This window comes from Cherax quadricarinatus, chromosome 25 (genome assembly GCF_038502225.1).
Source record: "Cherax quadricarinatus isolate ZL_2023a chromosome 25, ASM3850222v1, whole genome shotgun sequence".
Lineage (NCBI taxonomy): Eukaryota > Metazoa > Arthropoda > Malacostraca > Decapoda > Parastacidae > Cherax > Cherax quadricarinatus.
This window is the reverse complement of record NC_091316.1, coordinates 2,710,903-2,728,778: the sequence shown is the minus strand read 5'-3', so window position 1 is coordinate 2,728,778 and position 17,876 is coordinate 2,710,903. Positions and strand designations below refer to the sequence as shown.

At 47.1% G+C, this 17,876-nt stretch overlaps 1 protein-coding gene across 1 annotated transcript in view; it reads left to right on the top strand.

Moving 5' to 3' along the window:
- LOC128689922 (neuropeptide CCHamide-1 receptor-like) overlaps window positions 1–12,125 on the top strand; it is a 23,844-nt gene extending 11,719 nt beyond the window's left edge. The window contains exons 2-3 of the mRNA XM_053778387.2: window positions 10,281–10,555; window positions 11,210–12,125. Of these exons, the coding sequence (XP_053634362.2) occupies window positions 10,281–10,555; window positions 11,210–11,929 (995 nt within the window). The 3' untranslated portion in view covers window positions 11,930–12,125. The remainder of the gene's footprint in view (window positions 1–10,280; window positions 10,556–11,209) is intronic.
- Window positions 12,126–17,876: the final 5,751 nt, after the last annotated feature.

Sequence of the window (17,876 nt, the reverse complement as noted above, 5' to 3'; positions counted from 1 at the left end):
TCCAGCGGTGTGCAGGTGAGTGGTGTGTGGTGGTGGGTGAGTGGTGTGTGGTGGTGGGTGAGTGGTGTGTGGTGGTGGGTGAGTGGTGTGTGGTGGTGGGTGAGTTTTGTGTGGTGGTGGGTGAGTGGTGTGTGGTGGTGGGTGAGTGGTGTGTGGTGGTGGGTGAGTGTTGTGTGGTGGTGGGTGAGTGGTGTGTGGTGGTGGGTGAGTGGTGTGTGGTGGTGGGTGAGTGGTGTGTGGTGGTGGGTGAGTGGTGTGTGGTGGTGGGTGAGTGGTGTGTGGTGGTGGGTGAGTGGTGTGTGGTGGTGGGTGAGTGGTGTGTGGTGGTGGGTGAGTGTTGTGTGGTGGTGGGTGAGTGGTGTGTGGTGGTGGGTGAGTGGTGTGTGGTGGTGGGCGAGTGTTGTGTGATGGTGGGTGAGTGGTGTGTGGTGATGGGTGAGTGGTGTGTGGTGGTGGGCGAGTGTTGTGTGGTGGTGGGTGAGTGGTGTGTGGTGGTGGGTGAGTGGTGTGTGGTGGTGGGTGAGTGGTGTGTGGTGGTGGGTGAGTGATGTGTGGTGGTGGGTGAGTGGTGTGTGGTGGTGGGTGAGTGGTGTGTGGTGGTGGGTGAGTGTTGTGTGGTGGTGGGTGAGTGGTGTGTGGTGGTGGGTGAGTGGTGTGTGGTGGTGGGTGAGTGGTGTGTGGTGGTGGTTGAGTGGTGTGTGGTGGTGGGTGAGTGGTGTGTGGTGGTGGGTGAGTGGTGTGTGGTGGTGGGTGAGTGGTGTGTGGTAATGGGTGAGTGGTGTGTGGTAGTGGGTGAGTGTTGTGTGGTGGTGGGTGAGTGGTGTGTGGTGGTGGGTGAGTGGTGTGTGGTGGTGGGTGAGTGGTGTGTGGTGGTGGGTGAGTGTTGTGTGGTGGTGGGTGAGTGGTGTGTGGTGGTGGGTGAGTGGTGTGTGGTGGTGGGTGAGTGGTGGTGGGTGAGTGGTGTGTGGTAGTGGGTGAGTGGTGTGTGGTGGTGGGTGAGTGTTGTGTGGTGGTGGGTGAGTGGTGTGTGGTGGTGGGTGAGTGGTGTGTGGTGGTGGGTGAGTGGTGTGTGGTGGTGGGTGAGTGGTGTGTGGTGGTGGGTGAGTGGTGTGTGGTGGTGGGTGAGTGTTGTGTGGTGGTGGGTGAGTGGTGTGTGGTAGTGGGTGACTGGTGTGTGGTGGTGGGTGAGTGTTGTGTGGGGTGGGTAAGTGGTGTGTGGTAGTGGGTGAGGGGTGTGTGGTGGTGGGTGAGTGTTGTGTGGTGGTGGGTGAGTGGTGTGTGGTGGTGGGTGAGTGGTGTGTGGTGGTGGGTGAGTGGTGTGTGGTGGTGGGTGAGTGGTGTGTGGTGGTGGGTGAGTGGTGTGTGGTGGTGGGTGAGTGTTGTGTGGTGGTGGGTTAGTGTGTGTGGTGGTGGGTTAGTGTGTGTGGTGGTGGGTTAGTGTGTGTGGTGGTGGGTTAGTGTGTGTGGTGGTGGGTTAGTGTGTGTGGTGGTGGGTTAGTGTGTGTGGTGGTGGGTTAGTGTGTGTGGTGGTGGGTTAGTGTGTGTGGTGGTGGGTTAGTGTGTGTGGTGGTGGGTTAGTGTGTGTGGTGGTGGGTTAGTGTGTGTGGTGGTGGGTTAGTGTGTGTGGTGGTGGGTGAGTGTGTGTGGTGGTGGGTTAGTGGTGTGTGGTGGTGAGTGGTGAGTGGGTGAGTGGTGTGTGGTGGTGGGTGAGTGGGTGTGGTGGTGGGTTAGTGTGTGTGGTGGTGGGTGAGTGGTGTGGGGGTGGGGGAGAGTGGTGTGTGGTGGTGGGTGAGTGGTGTGTGGTGGTGGGTGAGTGTTGTGTGGTGGTGGGTGAGTGGTGTGTGGTGGTGGGTGAGTGGTGTGTGGTGGTGGGTGAGTGGTGTGTGGTGGTGGGTGAGTGGTGTGTGGTTGTGGGGGAGTGTTGGGTGGTGGTGGGGGTGGTGGGTGTGGTGGTGGGTGAGTGGTGTGTGGTAATGGGTGAGTGGTGTGTGGTAGTGGGTGAGTGTTGTGTGGTGGTGGGTGAGTGGTGTGTGGTGGTGGGTGAGTGGTGTGTGGTGGTGGGTGAGTGGTGTGTGGTGGTGGGTGAGTGTTGTGTGGTGGTGGGTGAGTGGTGTGTGGTGGTGGGTGAGTGGTGTGTGGTGGTGGGTGAGTGGTGGTGGGTGAGTGGTGTGTGGTAGTGGGTGAGTGGTGTGTGGTGGTGGGTGAGTGTTGTGTGGTGGTGGGTGAGTGGTGTGTGGTGGTGGGTGAGTGGTGTGTGGTGGTGGGTGAGTGGTGTGTGGTGGTGGGTGAGCGGTGTGTGGTGGTGGGTGAGTGGTGTATGGTGGTGGGTGAGTGGTGTGTGGTGGTGGGTGAGTGGTGTGTGGTGGTGGGTGAGTGGTGTGTAGTGGTGGGTGAGTGGTGTGTGGTGGTGGGTGAGTGGTATGTGGTGGTGGGTGAGTGGTGTGTGGTGGTGGGTGAGCGGTGTGTGGTGGTGGGTGAGTGGTGTGTGTGGTAATGGGTGAGTGGTGTGTGGTGGTGGGTGAGTGGTGTGTGGTGGTGGGTGAGTGGTGTGTGGTGGTGGGTGAGTGGTGTGTGGTGGTGGGTGAGTGGTGTGTGGTGGTGGGTGAGTGGTGTGTAGTGGTGGGTGAGTGGTGTGTGGTGGTGGGTGAGTGGTGTGTGGTGGTGGGTGAGTGTTGTGTGGTGGTGGGTGAGTGGTGTGTGGTGGTGGGTGAGTGGTGTGTGGTGGTGGGTGAGTGTTGTGTGGTGGTGGGTGAGTGGTGTGTGGTAGTGGGTGACTGGTGTGTGGTGGTGGGTGAGTGTTGTGTGGTGGTGGGTGAGTGGTGTGTGGTGGTGGGTGAGTGGTGTGTGGTGGTGGGTGAGTGGTGTGTGGTGGTGGGTGAGCGGTGTGTGGTGGTGGGTGAGTGGTGTATGGTGGTGGGTGAGTGGTGTGTGGTGGTGGGTGAGTGGTGTGTGGTGGTGGGTGAGCGGTGTGTGGTGGTGGGTGAGCGGTGTGTGGTGGTGGGTGAGTGGTGAGTGGTGTGTGGTGGTGGGTGAGTGGTGGTGGTGGTGGGTGAGTGGTATGTGGTGGTGGTGAGTGGTGTGTGGTGGTGGGTGAGTGGTGTGTGGTGGTGGTTTGGGCAGTGGTGTGTGGTGGTGGGTGAGTGGTGTGTGGTGGTGGGAGCGGTGAGTGGTGTGTGGTGGTGGGTGAGTGGTGTGTGGTGGTGGGTGAGTGGTGTGTGGTGGTGGGTGAGTGGTGTGTGTGGTGGGTGAGTGGTGTGTGGTGGTGGGTGAGTGGTGTGTGGTGGTGGGTGAGTGGTGTGTGGTGGTGGGTGAGTGGTGTGTGGTGGTGGGTGAGTGGTGTGTGGTGGTGGTGTGTGTGGTAGTGGTGGTGGTGGTGGGTGAGTGGTGTGTGGTGGTGGGGTGAGTGGTGTGTGGTGGTGGGTGAGTGGTGTGTGGGTGGTGTGTGGTGGTGGGTGAGTGGTGTGGTGGTGGGTGAGTGGTGTGTGTGGTGGTGGGTGAGTGGTGTGTGGTGGTGGGTGAGTGGTATGTGGTGGTGGGTGAGTGGTGTGTGTGGTGGGTGAGTGGTGTGTGGTGGTGGGTGAGTGGTGTGTGGTGGTGGGTGAGTGGTGTGTGGTGGTGGGTGAGTGGTGTGTGGTGGTGGGTGAGTGGTGTGTGGTGGTGGGTGAGTGGTGTGTGGTGGTGGGTGAGTGGTGTGTGGTGGTGGGTGAGTGGTGTGTGTGGTAATGGGTGAGTGGTGTGTGGTGGTGGGTGAGTGGTGTGTGGTGGTGGGTGAGTGGTGTGTGGTGGTGGGTGAGTGGTGTGTGGTGGTGGGTGAGTGGTGTGTGGTGGTGGGTGAGTGGTATGTGGTGGTGGGTGAGTGGTGTGTGGTGGTGGGTGAGCGGTGTGTGGTGGTGGGTGAGTGGTGTGTGGTGGTGGGTGAGTGGTGTGTGGTGGTGGGTGAGTGGTATGTGGTGGTGGGTGAGTGGTGTGTGGTGGTGGGTGAGCGGTGTGTGGTGGTGGGTGAGTGGTGTGTGGTGGTGGGTGAGTGGTGTGTGGTGGTGGGTGAGTGGTGTGTGGTGGTGGGTGAGTGGTGTGTGGTGGTGGGTGAGTGGTGTGTGGTGGTGGGTGAGTGGTGTGTGTGGTAATGGGTGAGTGGTGTGTGGTGGTGGGTGAGTGGTGTGTGGTGGTGGGTGAGTGGTGTGTGGTGGTGGGTGAGTGGTGTGTGTGGTAATGGGTGAGTGGTGTGTGGTGGTGGGTGAGTGGTGTGTGGTGGTGGGTGAGTGGTGTGTGTGGTAATGGGTGAGTGGTGTGTGGTGGTGGGTGAGTGGTGTGTGGTGGTGGGTGAGTGGTGTGTGTGGTAATGGGTGAGTGGTGTGTGGTGGTGGGTGAGTGGTGTGTGGTGGTGGGTGAGTGGTGTGTGTGGTAATGGGTGAGTGGTGTGTGGTGGTGGGTGAGTGGTGTGTGTGGTAATGGGTGAGTGGTGTGTGGTGGTGGGTGAGTGGTGTGTGGTGGTGGGTGAGTGGTGTGTGTGGTAATGGGTGAGTGGTGTGTGGTGGTGGGTGAGTGGTGTGTGGTGGTGGGTGAGTGGTGTGTGGTGGTGGGTGTGTGGGGTGTGGTGGTGGGTGGGTGGTGTGTGTGGTGGGTGAGTGGTGTGTGTGGTTCTGGGTGAGTGGTGTGTGGTGGTGGGTGAGTGGTGTGTGGTGGTGGGTGAGTGGTGTGTGGTGGTGGGTGAGTGGTATGTGGTGGTGGGTGAGTGGTGTGTGGTGGTGGGTGAGTGGTGTGTGTGGTAATGGGTGAGTGGTGTGTGGTGGTGGGTGAGTGGTGTGTGGTGGTGGGTGAGTGGTGTGTGGTGGTGGGTGAGTGGTGTGTGGTGGTGGGTGAGTGATGTGTGGTGGTGGGTGAGTGGTGTGTGGTGGTGGGTGAGTGGTGTGTGGTGGTGGGTAAGTTGTGTGTGTGGTAATGGGTGAGTGGTGTGTGGTGGTGGATGAGTGGTGTGTGGTGGTGGGTAAGTGTTGTTTGTGGTAATGGGTGAGTGGTGTGTGGTGGTGGGTGAGTGGTGTGTGGTGGTGGGTAAGTGGTGTGTGTGGTAGTGGGTGAGTGGTGTGTGGTGGTGGGTGAGTGGTGTGTGGTGGTGGGTGAGTGGTGTGTGGTGGTGGGTATGTGGTGTGTGGTAGTGGGTGAGGGGTGTGTGGTAGTGGGTGAGTGGTGTGTGGTGGTGGGTGAGTGGTGTGTGGTGGTGGGTAAGTGGTGTGTGTGGTAGTGGGTGAGTGGTGTGTGGTGGTGGGTGAGTGGTGGGTAAGTGGTGTGTGGTAGTGGGTGAGGGGTGTGTGGTAGTGGGTGAGTGGTGTGTGGTGGTGGGTGAGTGGTGTGTGGTGGTGGGTGAGTGGTGTGTGGTGGTGGGTGAGTGGTGTGTGGTGGTGGGTGAGTGGTGTGTGGTAGTGGGTGAGTGGTGTGTGGTGGTGGGTGAGTGGTGTGTGGTGGTGGGTGAGGGGTGTGTGGTGGTGGGTAAGTGGTGTGTGGTGGTGGGTGAGGGGTGTGTGGTGGTGGGTGAGTGGTGTGTGGTAGTGGGTGAGTGGTGTGTGGTGGTTTGTGAGTGGTGTGTGGTGGTGGGTGAGGGGTGTGTGGTGGTGGGTGAGGGGTGTGTGGTGGTGGGTGAGTGGTGTGTGGTGGTGGGTGAGGGGTGTGTGGTGGTGGGTGAGTGGTGTGTGGTAGTGGGTGAGTGGTGTGTGGTGGTGGGTGAGGGGTGTGTGGTGGTGGGTAAGTGGTGTGTGGTGGTGGGTGAGTGGTGTGTGGTGGTGGGTGAGTGGTGTGATGGTGGGTGAGTAGTGTGGTGGTAGGTGAGTGGTGTGTGGTGGTGGGTGAGTGGTGTGTGGTGGTGGGTGAGTGGTGTGTGGTGGTGGGTGAGTGGTGTGTGGTGGTGGGTGAGTGGTGTGTGGTAGTGGGTGAGTGGTGTGTGGTGGTGGGTGAGTGGTGTGATGGTGGGCGAGTAGTGTGGTGGTGGGTGAGTGGTGTGGGATGGAACGTAGTGTAGAGGTGTAGAGAGAAGATGGTTTAGCCATGTGGGCCACAAATAACCCCATGGTGCTGCTGCTGGAGAACTACAGACAGGGAGGAGAGTGCACTGAGGGTGTGTACACTTGTACAGCCAGTAATGTCTGGCACGCTGACAAGTGTTCCTGGAAGGACCAAGACGTTTTAAGCGTTTCGATTTTTTTTTTATTGTGGTTTACATGTGTGTTAGTGAGTGATGTTCCAGGCGAGACTCGTAGATATAGGAACTGGGTCTAGGTAAGTACCATGTAATGGATGCGAAATAAAGTGACAACAAACCACACGAAGAACATAGCATGAGAAAATCTTCAACTCATCGTCTCAAGATTGGTAAATCAGTGATTATTAACATGAGAGAGTCAATGTTGCTAATCACATTAGGGGAAGATCACAAGGCCCTCATATACAACACTGGTCATGAGGCTGGTTAGTAGATCTTCAAGAGTGGTCACTACACGAGGGTTATTAAGGCCGCAGTTTACATGTACACCACCAGGCAAGAATACTTTCTTGACTGGTATATACATTATGAATACCATTCTACAGTCTGTGTTGATCCTTGAGTGTTTAGCGTTTCCCCAGCAATTTAATAATTTAATACGCAAATCTAGTGTTGTGTCGGGGGTAAAAATTGCTCTGGTAAGCAAATGACACTACAGTAATAATGTGAAAAAATATTATGTATAAGGCTTTAAACGATTTTGCAATTATTCCTTTTTATTTGACCTTGAGAAGGATGGATAAGAAGGATGGGAAATGTAATGTGGAACGTGAGGCAGCTGGAAGTAACGAATGGAAATTGGTTTGCAAAAATTGAAGATGGCAGAAATAGAGGAAGGCTGGAGCAGGGTTGAAGAAGGTTGGAGCAGGGTTGAGGAAGGTTGGAGCAGGGTTGAGGAAGGGTAAACCAGGGTTGAGGAACGTTGAACCAGGGATGAGGAAGCATGAAGCAGGGTTGAGGAAAGTTGAAGCAGGGTTGAGAAAGGTTGAACCAGAGTTCAAGAAGAGAAGTCGTGTTTTTGTTCTTCAGTGGGTATACTATTGTTGACACGGAGCACGAATGTCTCAACATGTAAAAGCGTAAGACAATCTCATTATCGGAGACTCGTAAATTGAATATATGGACAGAACGTTCTATAAGAGGGAAAGAATGGCAAGACTGTGTTTGACAGAACTTTGAAGGCTCGCCTCAGGTATGATCTATATCCCACCTCAGCAAGCCTCAAGTATGAGCTACATCCCTCCTCAGCAAGCCTCAAGTATGATCTACATCCCGCCTCAGCAAGCCTCAAGTATGATCTGCATCCTGCCTCAGCAAGCCTCAAGTATGATCTACATCTGGCCTCAGCAAATCTCAAGTATGATCTGCATCCTGCCTCAGCAAGCTTCAAGTATGATCTACATCCTGCCTCAGCAAGCCTCATCGGGACGTAATTGTTAAGACACCTCTATAAGAAAATGAGGTTTTAATCCGAGATTTTATCTGTAGACAAACTTTAACTTTTTGTCGGTAGACTCTCTTTCTAGATACTTTGGACTGTCTAGAAATAGTCCGGGACTGTTTTTTAAGACTGGAGTAGAACCAGCTAGACGAAATAACCCCAATGGAAATTAAAGGTCCCAATCGAAACAAGTCACTATCTGACATTTTTTGGGGTTATTCTAGGTAATATATTTTATGTATGATAATTGTTCCTATATGTACCTGTACCTAACTAAACTTACTTAACCTACTTGACTTGGGTCTGGCAAGCCAGGAATCTCTGATGAACAACCTTGAGGTTAATAAAGAGTTTGGAGAACGCCATTAACAATTATCAATTGGTTTCGATAACTCATGGAATTAAATAAACAGTGATAATGTTTAAAGTCCCTTATTTTCATGCTGCACGTTGCACGAACCTAAGGGATTATCCGAGGTGTGTCGACTGGAGGTGACCTACCATGATAACATGGTATACCTGGAGTATATCTGGAGAGGGTTTCGGAGGGTCACCATCTGGAGAAGATCCGGGCCGGAAGTACCGGCGAATCAACAAGAAGAAGGAGGGTCAACGCCCCCGCGGCTCAGTCTGCGACCAGACCTCGGGGTGGAGCAAAGTCTGATCAGCCAAGCTGTTACTGCTGGCCACACGCAGACCGACGTACGAACCACAGCCCGGCTTGTCAGCTACTGACTTTAGATGCCTGTCCAGCGCCTTCTTGAAAACAGCCAGGGGTCTATTGGTAATACCCTTTATGTATGCTGGGAAGCAGTTGAACAGTTTTGGTATAGTGGTAAGCACAGCTGCCTTCGCGGTAGTTTTCCCGAGTTCGATTCCCAGCCATCGCAATTGTATTTCGAGGCCTGGTCATGGACCGGACCGCTGGGGGCGTTAACCCCTGGAACACTCTCCAGGTATCACCAAAGATTATCGTGAGGGAAGGCCGGCCAGACGGTGCTCATGCAAGTCAATACATTTACCAAAGCGATGAATAAGCTGCCCCAAGAAACATACATTCCTAACATAGTAACTATATTAAACATAACTGTCAACCTCAATTGATAAACAATAGACTGATACAACTCTTGGTTAAAAAAAAAGTAGCATTTACAGGAGACACAACACATTCAGCTTAAAAGATGAACGAAGAGGAAAATGGAAAGACAAAAGAGATTATGGAATAAAGGATTGAGGAGGGAATCAAAGAGTCTCGTGAGGAGTGTCCTTCAGGTATATAGAAAAAAGATGATGGGGGGAGGGGGAAAGGGGAGACTCGCTTAAGTGTAACTCAGCTGGTCAGCGTGTTGTTACTGACAAGTGGTGGAAGGTGTTGTGGTGGCAGGTGTTGTGGTGGCAGGTTTTGTGGTGGGAGATGTTGTAATGGCAGGTGTTGTAGTAGATGCTGTGTGGTGGCAGGTGTTGTAGTAGATGCTGTGTGGTGGCAGGTGTTGGGGTGACAGATGTTGTAGTTAACATCCAGATGATGAAATACAGGAGATTACCCTGATATTACAAGTATCCGTGAATCTCCACCTAATTTATCCTATAAAGTCTGAAGTCTGTCTGTCTGTCTGTCTGTCTGTCTCTCTCTCTCTCTCTCTCTCTCTCTCTCTCTCTCTCTCTCTCTCTCTCTCTCTCTCTCTCTCTCTCTCTCTCAGAACCACTGAAGTCTTATCCTGTGTTCCAGGAATACTAAATCTTTCCCTTTCTCTTGTAAAGACTTACTTTTATGTTTCTCGGAAGTAATTAATTTATTTTGCTACTTGGGAAACACTAAATCAATCTCTCTCTCTCTCTCTCTCTCTCTCTCTCTCTCTCTCTCTCTCTCTCTCTCTCTCTCTCTCTCTCTCTCTCTCACTATATATATATATATATATATATATATATATATATATATATATATATATATATATATATATATATATATCTTCATTCTAACAGTTACTCCTTCTATCTTGCATTCGTATGTACCATTAATAGTGAGATTTCTCAATTTTTTCGTCACCATAAATTTATTTCTCATCTCCTAGTTCATTTTGGTTACTTTTTTATGTTGCTGAAACGATTTCTACGGTTGTTGACGTAGTAAGACTGAAAGATTTGAAAAGTGTATGAAATTATTAGACGATCTTCACTCAAGTGTATGTAAGATTGTTCACTCAGTCTGGTTACTTCACTTTCCACTCACCTCTCACTGACTCTCACTGACTCTCACTGACTCTCCTCGACTCTCACTCAGTAGTTCAGTTCTCTTTACGTCTGGTTTCAAGTCTAGTTCATTTTCTGAGCATCTATAATTTTTTTTTCCAGTTCAGTTTCTACATTAACCCACAAATTGGACTTTAAAACGAAACGGCGTTTTAATTCGTTTTAAATTATCACCAAGTCACTCTTAACGTGCTGAATTCCTCCAGTAAGAATCATTACCTAGACTAAGTTCCATCGCCAATTGGTGAAACAATTTTCTGTTGCTGCCTCCACGGTATTTGTGATTATCATTTTTCAATTATCACCCACTGCTCTTCTTCCCGTCTTCCTGGTAATGACTTACTGGGCATCATTTTCACTTTCGTTTCTCATCCATCTTTTGTCTGCCAGGTAATGGCGCCTTGATCATCGTTTCCACACTAACATCTTCATCTCCTGTCTCCCAGGTAATGGCGCACTGATCATCGTTTCCACACTAACATCTTTATCTCCTGTCTCCCAGGTAATGGCGCACTGATCATCGTTTCCACACTAACCTCTTCATCTTCTGTCTCCCAGGTAATGGCGCGCTGATCGTCATCTTCATACGCAACAAGAACCTAAGGAATGTACCTAATACATACATTATATCGTTGGCACTGGGAGACCTGCTGGTGCTCTTCTTCACCGTTCCCTTCGTCTCCACCATCTACACCATCGACTACTGGCCCTACGGTACCTTCGAGTGCAAGTTTAGTGAGTTCGTGAGGGACATCTCCGTCGGTGTCACTGTCTTTACACTCACGGCTCTCTCAGCCGACCGCTACATGGCTATTGTCTCCCCTGTCAGGAAGGTATGTGGGTGTAGGGGAGTGTGGGTATATGTGTGTGTGTGTATGTGTGGGTGTGTGCTTGTGTGGGTGTGGGGGGTGTGGGTGTGTGTAGGTGTTGCATGTGAGCGTGGACGTGGGAGTGTATGTAAGTACTGGGTTTGGGTGTTATGATTGGTCTGGGTGTGATGGTGTCAGGAGGTTCTCTCCAACAACAGTTTTTGCATTAAGAGAGAGGTAGCCTCTTCGTTTTACATATATAGAAACAAAGTCAAAATTATAAGAGACAGAGACATGAAATGAAGGAAGAACATATTATCGTTTATTAGAAAATTGAGTAAGTTAAAAATTCTGGCATGAATTACAAGTGCCAGTGACCTCTCTCTCTTAACTTAGGTTCTTCACTTACAAAATTAAATTGAACGAATTAAGAATTTATACATGCCAAAATTAAGTCTTAAATATCTTCTTATCAGTTAAAATTTAGCAGTAATTATTGTAAAATCCTTATCACAATGATCTGGATCCAGTATCCTTGAGTAATATCCCACTTGTTCTTCAGCTGACCCAGTGACACTGGGTCAGCTGAAGGTTATTGGTTATTGGACAATTATCAGATTTAGCATTATCTTAAATTCTCCTTCATGGAATGACAAAATGCGCATTGTTTGTTTTCAGGCAGTGGGAGCCGCTGGTGGAGTGACGTTGAGAGCTGCTGTCAGTATCTGGCTGGTAGCTGTGCTCTTAGCTACTCCAGCTGCTGTTCTCTCCCACGTGAGGGTCTTCGAGGTGTCGGAGAATAAATCGATTAGTGTGTGTTTCCCTTTCCCGGAACACTTGCCCAGCTGGTACGCCAAGGCCAACATCTCGATCAAAGCCCTCCTCTATTATTTCCTGCCACTCGTGGTCATTGCTACCTTCTACCTTTTGATGGCCCGACACCTGTTTGCTTCAGACGTCCCGGGAGAGTCTCACGTCTTCCACAAACAAATTCGCACACGTAGGAAGGTTGCCAAAGTCGTACTGTGCTTCGTGTTGATATTCGCTACCTGTTTCCTGCCCACGCACGTTTTCCTTCTATGGTTCTACTTCGACCCACAAGCGTCCATCAAATATAACGACTTCTGGCACGCCCTAAGAATCATCGGCTTCTGTCTTGGTTTTCTCAACTCCTGCATCAACCCCATTGCTCTCTACTGCATCTCTGGAACCTTCAGGAAGCAGTATAACCGCTACCTGTTTTGTTGCTGCTGGGAGAAGGTCAACCACAGGAATATGGATTACCTTCGTTCTGCGCGCTCCAGTGGCTCCAGGTACAGGTGCTCCACTCTTCGGCCGTCGGAAACCATCACCCTGAGCACCCTGCTTCAGGAGCGGCCCTGTACGGCCATCTCGTGACATACAAACGTCAGCCCTCGTCAGCACGATCTGGAAGACATCCTTCCATGCTCTCAGCTTGGATCTTCTCTCAGACTACCAGATAATAACCAAGACATTAATAATGGCCTAACCATTTATGAGGTTGTTCAGATTTAAAACATTTTCACACATACTCATATATATATATATATATATATATATATATATATATATATATATATATATATATATATATATATATATATATATATATATACCCTGCCTCGGTGGGAGACGGCCGACTTATTGAAAAATATATATATATATATATATATATATATATATATATATATATATATATATATATATATATATATATATATATATATATATATACCCTGCCTCAGTGGGAGACGGCCGACTTGTTGAAAAAAAAAAATATATATATATATATATATATATATATATATATATATATATATATATATATATATATATATATATATATATATATATATATATATAATGTCGTGCCTAATATGTAAAGCTGGTCAATTAGCAAGAACTCATTTAAAATTAAGTCCTTTCTAAAATTTTCTCTTATACGTTTAAAGATATATTTTTTCATTAATGTTAATGTAAAAAAAAAAATTTAATTTTGCACCAAAAGAACCTTAGAAAACTTACCTAACCTTATTATAACAAAAGCAATTTATTTTAGCCTAACCCAACTAAATATATTTTAGTTTTGTTTACAGTAATTTATTACTAAGCAAACACAGTGAAATATATTTTTTCGTTAGGTTCAGAATGATTTTGGCGAAATTATTGCATACACAAATTTTCACTTGTCCTATATGGCAAGATGAACGTTGCTATTTAAGCCAAGATCGCAAGTTCTGCCTATTCGGCACGACATATATATATATATATATATATATATATATATATATATATATATATATATATATATATATATATATATATATATATATATATATATATATATATATATATATATATATATATACATATATATATATATATATATATATATATATATATATATATATATATATATATATATATATATATATATATACATACATAGTAACGGGTTCTATTCCCGTCCAATTTAAAACTAATCTAATTTAGTTACAGTAATTCATTACGTGTTTTTCAAGTGTGTATATATATATATATATATATATATATATATATATATATATATATATATATATATATATATATATATATATATATATATATATATATATATATATATATATATATATATATATATTAATGAAATCACGAAACAAGTGATTTCGAATCATTAACCGAACTGCGATTAGCCAGGATTTGATCCTGCTTCGCCATGCCCAGCCTAGTGAGAACAGGACAAAGTGCGCATCACTATCCACTGGACCACAAATTTATGGTTCAGTGGATAGAGTACGATAATAATAGTCAATGCAATCTTCTGTTATACCTCTCTTTCTTTCTCTCTCTCTCTCTCTTTCCAAATTGATCAACTATGCTGTGAGGTGATGTTTTACGAGTTGAGGCTTACCATGAACGCTCTTTTAAAAATTATTCCAACTAATGCGATAAATGCCGTCCCATTTAATATTAATTTACTCGGAATAATTAGTGGAATTTTTTCTTTATTCATGCACTCGTCTGGCTCTCAGTACAACCTGCGGTATTAATGTCTAGTCTGGCACTTAAACTGTCTTAGCTGCACGACACTGCACGGGTGCACGACACTGTCCGGGTGCAAGACACTGTCCGGGTGCAAGACACTGTCCGGGTTCAGAACACTGTCCGGGTCCAGGACACTGTCCGGGTCCAGGACACTCTCCGGGTTTAGGACAATGTCCGAGTCCAGGACACTGTCCGGGTCCAAGACACTGTCCGGGTCCAGGACACTGTCCTGGTTCATATCAGTGATGCTGGTCCAGCAGTGTGTGGTCTTGAAGACCAGATCTCTGTATCCCAGTGATGCTGTGATACACAGACCAGGTCTGTGTGGTCTTCACAACCTGTTCTGAACAATGCTCTCCGGGGGACGGGGTACCAACATTGCATCACCCTCCACCATTCTTTTCATTCTTTCCCTTCTCCTCATTTCATTCTCTCACCTCTCTTCCATCATCTTCCACTCCCCTACTCCTCGTCTCCCTCCCTCCTTGTCCTGACAAACGGGTATAATGAGAAAGTGATCTTCTCATTAGTGGAAGCAAGGAGCGTACTTGAAGACACTGACCCGCCACAGAGACATTCCTTAACCTGGGTTCTATGTTATCTTGTGTTTACTGTTAGGTGGGACGTCAGGGAGGCTCACACACTTGCCCGGGAGAAGATCAAACAACAACAAGACATCCTTATGGCTATTTAGCCCAAGAGTGTTATTTGAATTATTTACAATATTTCTAATAATAAAAATAATGACAATTTTATTATAGCTGTTGCTAATTATACTAAAATAACGAGGGTTCGACTCCCGGCTAGCCACAGTTTGTTATATATATATATATATATATATATATATATATATATATATATATATATATATATATATATATATATATATATATATATATAGGATGGGGTCCACCTCTGGTGTAAATTGTGGGACCCACAACCTCGGAGAAGTGGATAAAAAGGCTTCAAGGAAGAATATTTGGATTTCTTCCTGAAGCCGTCTGAATATTCCACTTCCCCTACCACCCCATCTTTTCATATTTTTTTTTTTACCAATAGGAATATTTTATTACATAATATGGTACAGAAGATTTAAGAGATACATTGTTGATATAAAGGTGGCATATACGGTACATGTTGTTACGTGTGTATCACCGATTATAAGGCGAAAATCTCATCCAGCTCCTCAGAGCTGGGGCGTGTGCCCAAAATACAGAAGGCATTACCCTTTGAACAGCCGCACTGAGCCGCTGGAACAGAAAACTAGCTGCCCTGGGATCCCTAGTTACCCTGATGAGTCTTTTTCCCAGCTCCTTAAGGAATTTAGATGCATTCTTTCCCCATGAGCCAAGGGTCTCTGAGCCTATTGGAACAAACATATAATGATGGGCAAGTTCTCCATATTTTCTAGACTTTTGGGACTCCCTGAAGCTGGCAGCTGCCCCTCCTTCCTCCCTGGTGTATTGGAGATAGGTATCAGCCAAGGTAGATGCACATGTATAGTCCCACACCACCTGCTTCCCATCTATCCAGGCTTGAAGGGTGATACCATCTGGACGCTTCTGGCTGACATCAGATCTGCATAGTTGGGGTGGCTCCCTTACTGCTGGGCATCCAGCTGTTGTGAGGCTCCTCTTGATAATGTTATTAACCTCCTCATGTCTTGCAATCTTTCCCTCGGATTTACGGCACACAAGACCGTGGTACCCGAATCGGTCTGCTGCTTCACTGCCACAAATACACCTGTGTTCGGCGAGAATAGGGGAGGCAAGTCGAAGGGTAACACCGATTCGGATGGTCTGTGGGTCGAGGCGTATGCCAAGGCTGAAGTTGGGAACAGCCAACAGAAAGTCCCCAGCATGAGGGGCTCTCACTGCCAGGAGGCGGGCTCTATCTTTCCCTGACACACTCTGAAGCATTGTTGAGGCTATATTTTCCACTATGGGCCATCCCAGTGCGATTGTTTGTAGTTGTTGGAGGGGAACAGTTCTGGTTTCAGAGCCCGTTAGATTATCCCAGATCATGGCTCCGTCAATGAACTTTTGGTCCTGGACTCCAATCTTGTCCCTAAGATGTTCAGGGAGAATCGCTGCTACAAGCTCTCTGGATGCAATACACGAGGACAGAAAAGCAGGTAACGCAATCTATGATGACTTGCGGACACCAATGCCTCCTAGTCTGACTGGAAGTGTAGCTTGGTTCCACTGCCCGTCTTCTAGAGTAAGGTTAAGTACTTTCGTAAAAATCTGCCTCAGAATACTGTCATATTCGTGCAGTATAGGGTTATTATATGAAGGTGCACATCTTAGGAAATATGTCAACCTGGGCAGACTCAAGCACTTTGTGAGAAGGTACAAGGCATCGTGGGTGTCCAGATTGCCTATTCGTTGTTCCATTCTCCTTAACTCTTCCAATTTCTTCCTGAGAATTGTGTCAATGGCATTGCTTCCCAGAGGTGCTCCTAGCAAGACACTATTTGTATATATATATATATATATATGTGTGTGTGTGTGTGTGTGTGTGTGTGTGTGTGTGTGTGTGTGTGTGTGTGTGTGTGTGTGTGTGTGTGTGTGTGTGTGTGTGTGTGTGTGTGTACTTAATCATGGTAAATATGTTATAGTTACAGTTGTTGTTGTAACAATATCAACATTCTTCTTTATTTCTTTTCTTGAAATGTTGTATAAAATTTTCGCCTCTGGTCCTCGTCCTCCTTCATTGTTGCAATTTAGACCATATATTAGAAAGTTGCTTATCTGACAGACATCTAGACACTGACAGCGTCAGACAGCCAGTCACTAACATCCTCGGTACAATACATACAGTCACTAACATCCTCAGTACAATACATACAGTCACTAACATCCTCAGTACAATACATACAGTCACTAACATCCTCGGTACAATACATACAGTCACTAACATCCTCGGTACAATACATACAGTCACTAACATCCTCGGTACAATACATACAGTCACTAACATCCTCGGTACAATACATACAGTCACTAACATCCTCAGTACAATACATACAGTCACTAACATCCTCAGTACAATACATACAGTCACTAACATCCTCGGTACAATACATACAGTCACTAACATCTTCGGTACAGTACATCCAGACTCTAACAGCCTCAGTGTAATATCAATACAGGCCAGTTCAAGGTCGACGAGTTAATTTTCAATCTGCGTGGCTCCCTACTGCCCTAATTAATTATTAAGCAATACTCTGAGTTCACCTGCTGTTTCATGGTAAACTCAAATCTTCATTAAATTTCTTCTCCCCTGAATGAATACTTGGAGATGTTACCTTCGGAAGCAGAGGTGGTGGAGGAAGAGGAGGTGAGAGAGGTGGATGGAGGCTAGTGGAGATGGGAGAGATGGGTAAGACATCCAGGCAGGGTGAAGGGTGGAAAGAGCTTTAATCCAATCCTCGTCTTAATCTTAGAAGACGGTCGTCTTAATGCCACATACAAACTCATTTCTTGGGACTGGATCCTTGAGACCAGCACTGAAATCAACCCTGACTGCTGCTGACTTCACGAAAATAATCAACTCAGAATGTCTTGATGAAGAATTAGACACATGTGCAACATCTGGGTATCTATATTTGTAGACGTTTCACCATCCAGTGGCTTTATCTATGCAATAAAAAGACATAATGTGAAAAATGTAAACCTATATACAAGAGATGAGGTAATCAGTCCCTCGGTCTTGAAGTTGGTGAAGAGCACCTTAGTCTTGAAGAATCTAAAGAACTTCACACAAACTAACGCCTAACAATCCCTCACAACACTTATCTAACAATAACAAATGACGTGACACTTTGTAAACTGCAACCTGAGTCAGGTTATTCACTGTACTTAACAGAGAATCAGACCATTATACTGTAAAGTGCAAAAAAAGAATTGGTTTATTGCAATAAAACCCACCAATCAGAACATGCGCTGTGTGCCTCGCTAACTGTATTGAATTTCGATAAACATGGAAATTGACAGAGACTGAATTTTTCACCCCTACAAATTTTTAATCAAGAGATAATACTGGGAATAATTCAGTAATTAATGTTCACTCTGTGTTTACAACTGTAGCCAGAGACCTCATATATATATATATATATATATATATATATATATATATATACATTATTTTATTATTATTATTATCACACTGGCCGATTCCCACCAAGGCAGGGTGGCCCGAAAAAGAAAAACTTTCACCATCATTCACTCCATCACTGTCTTGCCAGAAGGGTGCTTTACACTACAGTTTTTAAACT